The sequence below is a fragment of the Xiphophorus hellerii genome, chromosome 16 (genome assembly GCF_003331165.1).
Source record: "Xiphophorus hellerii strain 12219 chromosome 16, Xiphophorus_hellerii-4.1, whole genome shotgun sequence".
NCBI lineage: Eukaryota > Metazoa > Chordata > Actinopteri > Cyprinodontiformes > Poeciliidae > Xiphophorus > Xiphophorus hellerii.
Window position 1 is genome coordinate 13,397,442 of NC_045687.1, and position 12,167 is coordinate 13,409,608.

Below are 12,167 nucleotides of genomic sequence, written 5' to 3' on the forward strand. Positions count from 1 at the left end.
TGATTAAACCCACTGCTGATGGTGCATTTCAATGTGTGAATATAAGCTTTTTACCCAGCCCTGTCTCCTCAATAAAATCTCAACTGACTGCTGCAGGCATATCACAAGGTGTTTTATGGAGGTGGTGCACCTGCAGTTAACATCTTTATCAGTGTGCTGACATTGAGCTCTGTAAATAACACATTTTAGTTACACTCTTTTAGTTTTCTCGTAATTTTATTGGTAAGTTCCATAATTAAGCTTTCTATAGTTTTCTTTTTTTTTTTCAAAATAACTGTACAAAAACATGACTTGGGTTAATTTCAGCTGAAGTAATGTTTGCAGCGTTAGGAACTGAATGTAACTGTGACGCATTCATCAGACCTGTTGATGTCCTGATAGTTGCTTAGCTGACAAGCCTCAGTTTTTCTTTTACTTTTGTTTCTTTCAGCCCTCTTGTTGTTTTTCAAATGATTATCCTCATCCAGACTCATCAAAATTTATTGTATGTTTTTATTTTATTTTATATTTGTTTATTTACATTTGTTTTTGGTCAATAAAATACACGAGGCAACACATTTAGTATAAAGTATATCTTGCCAGATCACTTTCATAATAAGTGGAGGCCATCATACAGACCCTGTAATTGCTATTGACTGAGTGCTTTCAGCAGTACGTTATCAGCCTGCAGAGCACTGACTGACTGAAGCACTCTTAACCGCAGTAGTGCAGTGATATTGAGTTAGCCTTGCTGCCGGGACGCTTTTGAGTAAATAATGAAAAGAGCCTTTTACTTGAGTCCTCTTGAAGTCTCCTCCTTTTGGCATTTCACTGCTATTGTAGGTTGTGAGGGTTGTGTAAACTGTGCAATGGAAGATGAGTGCACCTGTTTTATCTCCGCCGTCTGCAGAGCTCTAGGTCAGGGCTTGATAAGCAATCTGCCCTCATATGTTTTATTTTTCCTTCTCCTCACCTGCATGACTCCAACTCCCTTTTTCTCTCATTTTGTGCCTTCCTGTTGCCTCAAACTTTCTCCTACATTGCCTACACACAGATATTTTTGCAGAACCCCCACAGCTCTACTTTTTGTAGTCCTTCTCAGTTTCTATCTGATCTCTTCTTGTCTGTCTGTCTGTGCATCTCGGACTCTATAGTCCCCCCTCTCCTCCCTATCCAGTCCTGAGGTAATCTCAGGGATCTGTCTACAGACGTGAAGCCGCTCACTGCACCGCTCTGCTCTCCACTGTGTTGAAACACTGATAAGAAGCATTGCTTGGCAACGCTCCCCCAAGCCTGCATCTTTCAAATCAACAGATGTTCCTTCACACACAAACACACACGCACAAACCCTGCTCAAGTTTTATGGATGCACGGCTTCAAAGTGCTCATCTCCTACGAAATTTCAGCAGAGCCAAGCATCGCTCTATCTGGAACATCTTTCACTTTCATTTAGATGTTCTGAAGCAGGCTATATTGGTTTGCCATTCATTTCCACTTTAATGGAATATAGTCAGTTTAGTGTATCATGGAAACCATATGCAAAAGTTGTAGAAGACTGTGACATTACATACAACAAAACATCAAACTCTTAATGCGTGACATGTAAGCCACTCAAAATGGAAATAGTGATAGTCTCCAACTTTAATGTAGCAAAAAGTTTATGTTGATTTATCAAGTCAGAATGAGGTCAAAAGGAAGTTGCTTGGAGACTATATGTGATAAAAGTTTGTTTTTTGTCATAAGTAGATTGCTACTTGTGACAAAAATTGTACTTCTGTTAAATAATGGAATTAGATGATGTAATTTGTACTCCTGTTCTGACTGGCATTGCTACTCTTATGTGCCTGAGTGTATGTGAGCTTGAATTCAAGCATTGCTGGAGTAAATAGAAATTGACGGAAGTCTAATTTTTCAACACAATCACTCTGTTTTTACTTAAAAAAAATAGATTAACCTGGAACCATTGTCTGTCATACCCCTCAAATATATAAATTTATGTCTGTCTGAATGTTTCATTCAAAGAATGACATGTTGTTTTCTCTTTAAGCTAATTCTGCATATGTGGTGGTTAAAAAAGGAAGTCTGAAATGTTGTTTAATTGGCTTAGACAGAGTAAAAAAGCTGCAGTTGTATGCAATTTTTGTAAGTACAAATTCAGGAGGAAACTTTGGAGAGTTTCTTGATTTATTTCTTGAAGCAGCCTGACGATATTAAAAGACATTTTACACTGACAAAGGACACATAAGAAGCAAAAAACATAACAAAACAATACATTTTCTTACCAATTTAAAAAAATAGATAGTTTTATTGTATTATGCTCACAAATAACCATACTGTACATAGTGTAGTGTATTTATATTTTGAAGAGGTTTGGCTCCAAAAGTGGATCTAAAAAGGTATTTTTTGCTTGGAAAAACAATAGACTGATTTATTTTTATTTTGTACTTTTTTGTATTTTTAATTTTTTATGTCTGAACCATAGTTGCCCTTTCAAATTTCAGTTTAGTTTCTTTGTTGGAGCATCATTTAATCTCAAACAGGAGTTAACTCGTACAGCTGTGAAATCAGTGTTCTGTTTAAAAGAAATGTAAAAAGAAGAATGTATTTTTTTTTATGCATCTCCTTTAGTTTAGGGTGAAATTAGTTTGATATCAGCAGATGTGCTTCGATGTTGAGTCCTTGTGATTATTCCCTGTCTGTTTCCTTACAAACATTCAGAGGCATACGTATACAAGAAGTCCAAGTTTAGGGTGACACTGTGCCAAGACAACACCACATGATTTAGTCTGCATGTCCTCTTTGCCCTGTGGCCCGTGCTCAATCAAACCTGATGACTGGCTGTTTGTGGGTTTAAAAAGAAACCCCATTTTAGGTTTCATGCTACGCATCAGTTTGTAAAAATATATATTTTTTCCTTCATCATGCCTGATCCAGCTGCGTTTGACTGTTTACAACACGCACAGTGGAGCTGTTTGCAGATCTTGTGCATGTATGGCAGTAATAATTTTAACCAAATGGTTCCAGTTTAAGGGTAACAGTATGTCGCAAAATATCTTGCTCGTTTTAACCTGAGTAGATGTCAGTAAGGCAGAGCTGCTTTCCTTTTATTGTGAATCTCTCACCCTGAAGCAACAGATTGTGACTTTATCCTGGCACTATAGCTGCAGCTTTTTAAACTCCCAAGTCCCTAAATTCTCTCAGGTCATGTTCCCTCATCTCCCATTCATTCAGGATTAGCTTTGTGTGGGTAGCGCCATCTTAAAGCATTGATTCCCCTTTTTTACAACATTGAATTGAATCCCATTATTTTCTCCTGTTCCCACTCTGTCTTTTTGTTTTGGAGATTAGCCTTGGAAGTCATTGCCGTCATTTTGAGATTTAGGTTCTTACTTTGAAAGGCTGTGATGTCCATTTTAGATGTGAGCCCCCACAGATGGCCCTAAAGCATCAGAAAGAATCTCTGTATGATGATATTTTTGCAGCTTGTGTCACAGTTAGCGAACCTTATTGATGTAAAGCCACTAATGTCACATGGACTGTGACCCGCTTACTTTCAGGTGGTTAACCTGCTTACACTTTTCAGTCCTCTCTGCTTCATACTGTAAGCAAAGAGCATGCCGAGTCAGTGTTTGGCAGGGATGTATACACATTGGCCTCCATGTGATGGTAAACAGAGTGGGAATAGCTTACAGATTAGCGGTCTTCAGTGTTGACAAAAGGGACAGCAGAAGGGGAGCTGAGAACGGAAACAGAACCGGCCACACACACAAAGCCTTGAAGTTGCACGACGGTTCTGTCTCTCTAAACAGACAGGAGTTGACGGAAGAGACTTCAGCCACAAAACTGGGCTTTGATGTGCTTTCCACATTGTTTATGGCAAACTCACTGCCAGGGATAGATTCTGGTCGTTTTAGGGCTTTGTTAGGAGAGGCTTAGGAGAAAGAGAACTCTGAATGTTTTTCTGTTTGCTTTTTCAGATTGAAAACCCCAGGTATTTGAGAGAGAAGCCCAGCCCCTTGTCACCAGTAAGTTGTCAGGGGTCCTTTGTTGTTTATTTGGTGCTTGGGGAAAATAAAATGTTGTCTTTGAGCTCTTCTATCTTTTCATCACCTCAGTGTTCTCCCTTTTGTCTCTGTAGATTTTAAAGTCAACCATTGAGACGAATAGCACCTTTGCCATTGATCATGGTCTACAAAGCAAAGAGGTACGCAGCTGAATATAGTTAAACCTGAAAAATGCCCAACCCAACTTTTTCTTGTTTTGTCACATTATGACCTCAAACCTCAAGAATTAGCTCTCCATTTAAAAATCTACTTTTATAATCTGTTCTTTATGAAAGAGTGGCAAAGAGAGGTCATTGTTGCCCAAATAAATTCTATTTGGTAAAAGTAAATATGTGGAGGTTGTGCTCTGTTGAGATGAAGCCAAACATTAACTTTCTTTCTCTTTTCTGGCCATCTGGACGAAACCGAGCTTTGTGTTTAACTGCAACACATTTCTCTGAACAGAATATCCCTGTAAAATGTGGTGCCTGCATCATGTTTTATAGAGAAGCTTTTCTGAAATAGGAGCAAGGAACCTGGTCAAAGTTATTGAGAAGATGGATAGATTTAAATATAGTGAAATGAAAAGAAAAGCCTTAGGTGTGTCAAATAAATATTAACGTACATCATGGCGGCATCATCATGTACTTTTCCTCAGCAGGGATGAATATCCTGAAAGAAGACTTGTTAAGGTTTGCAAAAGACTTAAGACTGAGGTGTGGAGGTCCACTTTCCAGACCACCGCCCCAAACATAGATGTATTCATGTGTTAAAGGCATTAGGTCACACTGAAAATCAAATGAGAATATGAGGCAAGACCAAAGAAGAATAGGCAAAACATTTCCCTTTTTAGATGTGCAAATCTGGTAGAGCCATACCCCGAAACACTTTTAGCTGTAATTGCTGCAGAGTTCTACAAAGTGTTGACTGAAGGGTGAATAAAAATACTTTATACACGGTTTTCCTTTTAATTCACAATTTTGCCTCTCTAACAAAGTACATTTAGCATTTTTCTTTTAATATGTCTGTCATCCATTTGTGACATTTGTTGAAAGTTGGTGAGTTGTTTTTTCTTTAATGTCTTTTGCTTAATATTTTTTTTAAGTTTGTGACTCCCTGCTCTTATAGTTTTGATTACTTGTTTTTATTGTCTTGCCTTTGATTGATATCTTAGAAGTGAGGGTTATTGCACTTGTTAGGAAGGCCTAAAGAGGGACTTGTATTCAATTTAGTTGATAGCTAGAATCAGTTTTCAGAGCAGTGGTTACAGTATTGCATAGCCCAGAGTGTTTTCTGTGACCAAATAAACTTGAATGAATGAAAAATATGTGGTAGAGATGTGACAAAATATATTAAGGTTCTGTACATTTCCTTCCATTGCCTTTTTCTATGTAGCATGCTTTATATTTACATGATTATATGAAAACAAGAATAACACATTGACAAGTCAAACCCAACCCTGCCTGCTTTAAGGTGTAAGATACCCCAGTCATTTATAAACACCCAAATACATGGCTTATACTGGTGGAATGGCCAATTCCCTAAGAAGACAGAAATATTGCCAGCTTCCTCTGATGACTCTCTTTCTTTCCGTATGTGGATTTAAGCAGAAAATCCTATTCTGAAAGCGTGCTTTGAAGTCCCGTCTGACCCTCCCCAACTCTCCCAAACCTCCAGTCATTCCTTCTACCAAGCACCTTAAACGTAGCGTTAAATATAAAACTGAGCATGACTTGTATGTAACCATTATGGTTTTTAGTGGCTGCTGCAGGCGCTTTGACTGCTCTGATGGATGCAGGTGTGGGGAGGGGTTCGTGGATATATAGACACACAGGACATTGTTAAGAGGTGTTCATTACATCCCAGAGCATTGTTCACGGTGTGTGCTTTAACCTAGAACAGCAAGGCATGGTGTCTGTACACTGATGCATCTTAGCCACTGGAAAACAAAAAAATTAGAGCAACTTCTGCCATTTGATTGTATCTTAGACTGCCTGAGTGGCTCAATATGGATGAATGTAATGGGAATGTTTACCTTACACTGATTGCATGCAACACTTGTGGGTTTACACCTGTGTAATGTAATTCTATTCAGTATTTCAACCCTTTTGCAAATTGGCTGTGAAGCTTATGAACTGCTTTGATGCCCTTTATAAAAGTTTTGGGTCAACTGAATGATACTTTGAGTGAGTGGTGTCCAAAGGTTTTCCATGAGGGCCAAAATTATAAAGTAAACATCACTTAATTTCTGGTGACTTTTTGATTTGATCTTCTCAGTAATAACTTGAATATGTGTATTTAAATTACTTTGTAATAACCAAACCCCCCAGCCTTGACCTTAAACAGGTATAAGTTGGGAAGGTGTGCAGACAAAAGTGAGCTTGTTAATTTTGCTGGCGGTTTTGCATTTACTCTGACAGCAAAGGTTATGTTCGGCAGTTCTTGGAAAAATTTCGATGAGCGTTTGGCCTGAACCCGTAAACGAACTTGGGCCAGGGTTTGTTTTTCCAAGGACCCGTTACCAGTGTGGAATAGGGTGACGTGTTACTGATGCAAATTAGCTGTGTCTTCTTTTCACACTTTCATCCTGTTTGCTGAAACCAGTAGTAAAAACATGTGAATATCCAAAATAAAGACAGCTATGTTAATCAACCATGAGTTGAGGAACAGCTCAGATTTACTCTGTAAACAAACTGTATTCAAATACAATCTTTACCGTTTTACGGCAGAAACTACTTTTTAAAGCACAAAATGGTTTCAGTATGACAACAGCTGGTATATTTAGCAAAAAAAATAAATAAATAAATCACAATTTTCTCATAAATTTATGGGGTTTTTTTTCTCTCTTTCTGCTCTGGTGACTTGTTCCTGGCTTTCCTGTAGCATGTCATAGATTATTTCGTTGTGTCACTAACATTGTAACAAGCAACTTTTTTTTTTATCTGACTGTAAAAATTTTATCCTACAAAATACAAAAATTGATTACTGATCAGATTTGTCCCATAACAGAATTATGTTTATGGCTTTGGATAAAATCATTGAGCCGCAATTGGTCCATGGACTGCACTTTGGAGACCCCTGTTTTAAGGTTTCAAAAGAGATAAAATATGGGACTGGTGTGATAAAGCCTTCAATACAAGTAGACCATCTTTTTCAAGTAGAAACTGGTGTTTCACTTCTATTGATGCAAAATGCAACCAAAATTTCAAGCTTTTCCAAAGAGCTAAAGAAAACCATCAGGATGAGCACACTGGAAATGGGAGGGAATGAGGCAGAAACAGGGCAGACCTTTTCCCTTTGATGTTCAGATTTGTGATGTTTAAGCTTGAGAGATTTTGTTTCTCTTTTAATGCTTGTAGAGATTATATTCATCAACTTAAATCAGTGCCTTTTAGGGGAAGATTTGGAACAGAGGAAGTTATGTGTATGGTGGTATGGAGGTATTTTGAGGTGACTTACCCGTCTGCCTATTTGTACCTGCATTTCACACTCACACATTGCCATGTACTCCCTTTTTGTCCTCATGTCATAACCATAAACAAACAATTACAAACCTATTTTTTTTAACATGATTGTGTTTCAGTTTATTCCACTTACCTAATCATTGTTAAATTGATAAACTATTGTGATAATATCACTTCTCCAGTCTCCTACACTGTAGTCTTGCTTTATCTTACTTTTTGACTGGACCTCTGTTGAATGTGGTCAGTCAGTTTAAAGGGGGTGAATGTTTATGCAACCATTCAATTTATGTTAAACATTATGTCATTATTTTGTAGAAATCCCTTTTCACTTTGACATTAAAGATGTTTTTTGGATTTCGTCAGGAATGCCAAACTTTGATTTGTAAAAGCAATAAAAGGGTAATACATCCAAGGAGGTGAATACTACTAAAAAACAGAACAACATGATGCCACTTTCTACTGATGTGAATAACCTTTTAGGTTGGGAGATGTTTGACACATTTATTTTTTATAACGTCTGCATCAGATTGTGGTCAGTGGCCACAGCATTAGTAGGAGCTTTAGCCGCTAGATATGAACAGCTTGATTCAATAAAATAAGAGAACTAAAACACCTTCAGTGTTGATACAGCTTGACTGCTGTTTATGCCCTTTAGAGGGAGGCTATGTGTGCAAGACATGCCTTGAGGTAGAGCATTTCCCTGTAAGCTTTCCTTACACATATGTGACAGCTTATAGGTGAGTTGTGGAGGATGTATTGCAGGAGCGCCAAAGTCCCGTTAATCCTACAGCACACTCTGAAAGTGCTTAGTGTTAAGAGGGCCGGGCCTTTATTTGGAAATTCAATTAAACTGTGACTGATGAGTCAGTTTTAGCTCGGCGCAGGCCTAAGGCTAGAGATTACAGAAGATACTGACAGAATGATTAAATCACACAGCCTTTCTTTTAGACTTTCTGTGTACATGCCATCTTGAAGCTTTTCCCTCGGCACCTGACCTCAGGGAAAGTTGGCAACAGCCTGGTAGATGTGTGTCAAGCAGTCATGGTCTAATGGTCGCAAGCCCCCAACTGGGGATTGCTTTCTGATGCCATAATGATGCAGTCTCTCTAATCTAAGGGTCTTCTGGGATGAAGCTTGAGTTCTGAGCCTGTGATTTAGAGGGCCATGGCCTGTCTTATCTGATCGCTTTTGAAAGCTAAAAAAGGGTAACCTTGTGAGTCTCAGTAGTTTTAGCGGGGACTAGTTCTGCAGCTGGCTTTCAAGATTCTGCTTGAGGCATGGAGCCATGAGGGATTTACTATTTCATAATAATAAAGTTACTATTTCAAACATATCTCCTCTGTTCTTGTTACCTTAGTACTTTATGGGTTTAGAGAATTGGAATGGAAGTCTCTCGGTTTCATACGCGCATTCTTGTTTTTGTTCAGAATGCTTCTTGTCAAAAACTATAGGAGATCAAATTTTAGCCACAATCTTTGTCCAGCCTTTTTACTTGGTCAGAAAGGTATAAAATAACATCCTGTTAGGGTTAGGAAATGGTCTGTAGCTGTTGCTATGCTTTCTTCATGTCATCAATTCATGCTTTTCACAACCCAAATTTCTAGAGTTCAGTCCATAAAAGCTAGATGGGTCAAGCTTTTAATATGAAATTGCAAGGATGGATGGTTGACTTGATGGTTTCAAAATAGCAGATATGGACTGATGGATGAATAGATGTAAAAGGTTAGATGGATGGATGGAAGGACAAAGGGATGAATACTGGTTGAATTATTAATAGATAAATAAAGGAAAACTGGAGGAACGCGTACAGATGGATAACATTTTTGTCCATATTTTTATGGGTTATGGGAAAAAAGTGTGGAAAGAAACATCCATAGAAATACTTCAACCAAATTCCTTACTTTTTATAGAAAAGGCCTAGTGAGCCATAAGCAGAAGACGATTTTGTGAATGTATCCCCACTTTAGAAATAAAGGCCTTGACCCCCCCGGCCCCTGGCATTCTGATATTGAACGGGAAAAGAAACCGATTCCGTCTTCTGCTCGCAGTCCCGCTCTCAGATCCCCCATTCACCCCTTCTTCTTCCCTCCCTAGCTCTCATCCTCTCAAAAGCAAAGTGTCAAAAAACATGGCATCTTACAGCGCTCGCTTCAACTCAGAAGAAGAGAAAAGGGAAGGAGCTGTACCACCCAGTCGGGGTTGATTGAAGACATCTCAGAAGCCTTAGGTGTACGACATTCCTCCTCCTCCCTTCACCGACGCTTTTATAAACAAGTTTCAAACACCACTGATCTAGTTTGACAAACTTTCTCCAAAGAGCATTTGAAGAGAGGATAAGAAAGTGACACCCCCACATGAGCCTTTTTTTTTTTTTTGTTCAGGCACTATTAGAATCAGGTCTCTGCCTTACATTGTGCTTTTCAGTCAACTCCTCTCTCTCTCTCCCTCTCCCCCTCCTTCTGCTCCTCTGTCTTTCTCTTACTTCTTTTTGACTTCTTTCTTTCTACTCTGACAAGTCTCCTGTGGTCCTCTCAATTGCACAAGAAATAGCATTAAATGAAGAAAAATGATGGAGAAGAAAGAACAGAATACTTAAACGAGCTCTGTCAAGGATGCAGTGTGAATGTAGCTCAAGTGCTATAATGAGGAGCGGCATCCAGAAGGCAATTTCTGCATTTTAGTTGGACTTTTATTTTTAAAGGAGCGCTAAACGAGAAGGGAATTGCTGACTTCAGAGTGAAAACCTGAGCTCTTTAGTTTTGTTCCACTGTTTTAGTCCTGAAGCATGGCTACATTTAGTTGTGTGCTGTTGATGTCTTCATTGTGTTCTGTCATTATTTACACACATAAACAATACTGCAGTTAAATCATGTTGTTTTCTTTTGATATTTATCTTAGAGACAAGGTCTAATGAGCTTTCCCTGTGCCAAGTGACATTTTGGGAATTTTTCAGCTTAATGGTTTTGATGACTAGAACAAACAAGATTTAGCCTCGGGATGTTTTTAACCACTGACTCGCTCACACACACACACACGCACGCCCGCACACGCACACACTCCCAAGCACATTTTCAAAGGAGCAACATTGTCACCCTGCTGCAGGTTTGATTAACGTACCAGAAGATACACAGACTATACATGAATGGTGACATCAAAGCAAACAGCCAGACAGTTTTTCTGTCAAAGGTGTCCTTTGTGCCTCCATGTGCTGTGTGTTTGTGCAGAGAAACATCCTCTAATTAAAGACAGCAGGTTCAAAAAAAGAGGAAAACTAAGATTTTCAATGATCAAATAAAAGTATGTAAGTTAGTGAGGTACCAGAGTTTATTATAAACAGATAATGTTGAGCATGATACAAATGGTAGAAAAAGTTGTAATGTAAATCTTTACAAGCCTTCTTATTTGGTCATTTGTTTTGTAGATTAACAGTCTGCTAAGTTATGGAGTGTTCCATTTGTAAACACAAATGGCTTTTACTTTTATTTAATTTCTTTTAACGCTTTTTGTCTTAATTGATAAGTAGCTGGACAGGAAGTTGGGTCAAGAAAGAGAAAAACATGCAGTAAATGTCTCAAGGTCAGAAATCAAACCCAGGATATTTGCATCTAAGACTGTAGCCTCGTCATATTACAAGTGGGGTTGGCAGAGGTTTATATATATATATATATATATATATATATATATATTACACACATAAACAATATTGCAGTTAAATCATTTTTACTGAAGACATTGTTCAGTTGCTAAATTGTTTTGCTCCCACCCAGAATAAATCCAAGAAAGGCTGAATGGTCGTATAAGTTTGCTGTGGTAATAAAAACATTGTCATGATTTCATTAAAACACCCATAGTTCTGTTAGTATTGTTAGCATCTGTTAGTGAGTGTGTTGCTTCAGAGTTGAAATGCATTATTGCTGATTTGGAAACAAATATGTTGCCAGGAATCCTGCTAAGCCTGGAAACTTAAAATATATAAAATTTGATTGCAACTGTATCAATTTCAGTTGGGGTGCACCGATTGCAGTTTTTTGGCCAATCACAGATTACCGATCTTTTAAAGAGCTTAACTTGCCGATTCCAATTTTGGCCGATACTATTTTCTTTTTGTCTGAAATGTTGCTCAATATAGCAAGAAAATTGTTGAGTTGGCAATAGTGGGGTCACTATTGTTAATTGTAAACATGTAGACATAACTTGGTGGGCCAGTCTAATAGTTAAACCTTTTTCAACAGAGAGCAAAAGAGGACAGTGGTTGATTCTTAGACCTTTGCAAAGATCGGTGGAAAGATCAGCTTCACATATAAAAATCCACCGATCACTGATCTCCCAAAATTAAGGAAATCGGCACCGATAAATTAGCTGGCCCACAAATTGGCCGGCCGATAAATCGGTGCACCCCTAAATTTTAGATATGAATGGATAAAGAAAATGAAGTATGGACAATTACTTGTAATTCCAGAATAAATTTATATATGTACATCTTTATCAGGTGTACTGTAATGACAGGAACACCTGATAAATGTCCATATCTTCAAGATGGACAACCAGTGGATTTACTAACTGTAGCAGTTAACCTAACTTATTATCATTGCTAATTCAAGAACATGTTCTCTTGTTGACTTATATTACTGTGTGTGTGACTGGTTTAACACAAATTCAAGTTGTCAGAAGTGCATAAAAC

At 38.1% G+C, this 12,167-nt stretch overlaps 1 protein-coding gene across 4 annotated transcripts in view; it reads left to right on the top strand.

Moving 5' to 3' along the window:
• Positions 1 to 12,167, top strand: part of cep112 (centrosomal protein 112) — a 122,648-nt gene that overhangs the window by 12,580 nt on the left and 97,901 nt on the right. For 3 of the 4 annotated variants that reach the window (XR_004342347.1, XM_032586910.1, XM_032586908.1), the window contains exons 7-8: positions 3,957 to 4,004; positions 4,118 to 4,183. The exons of the other annotated variant lie outside the window; for it this stretch is intronic. Coding sequence is in view for 2 of the 3 variants with exons in the window: in XM_032586910.1 (XP_032442801.1) it covers positions 3,957 to 4,004; positions 4,118 to 4,183 (114 nt within the window). In the remaining variant the exon portion in view is untranslated. The remainder of the gene's footprint in view (positions 1 to 3,956; positions 4,005 to 4,117; positions 4,184 to 12,167) is intronic. 4 annotated transcript variants of the gene reach the window in all.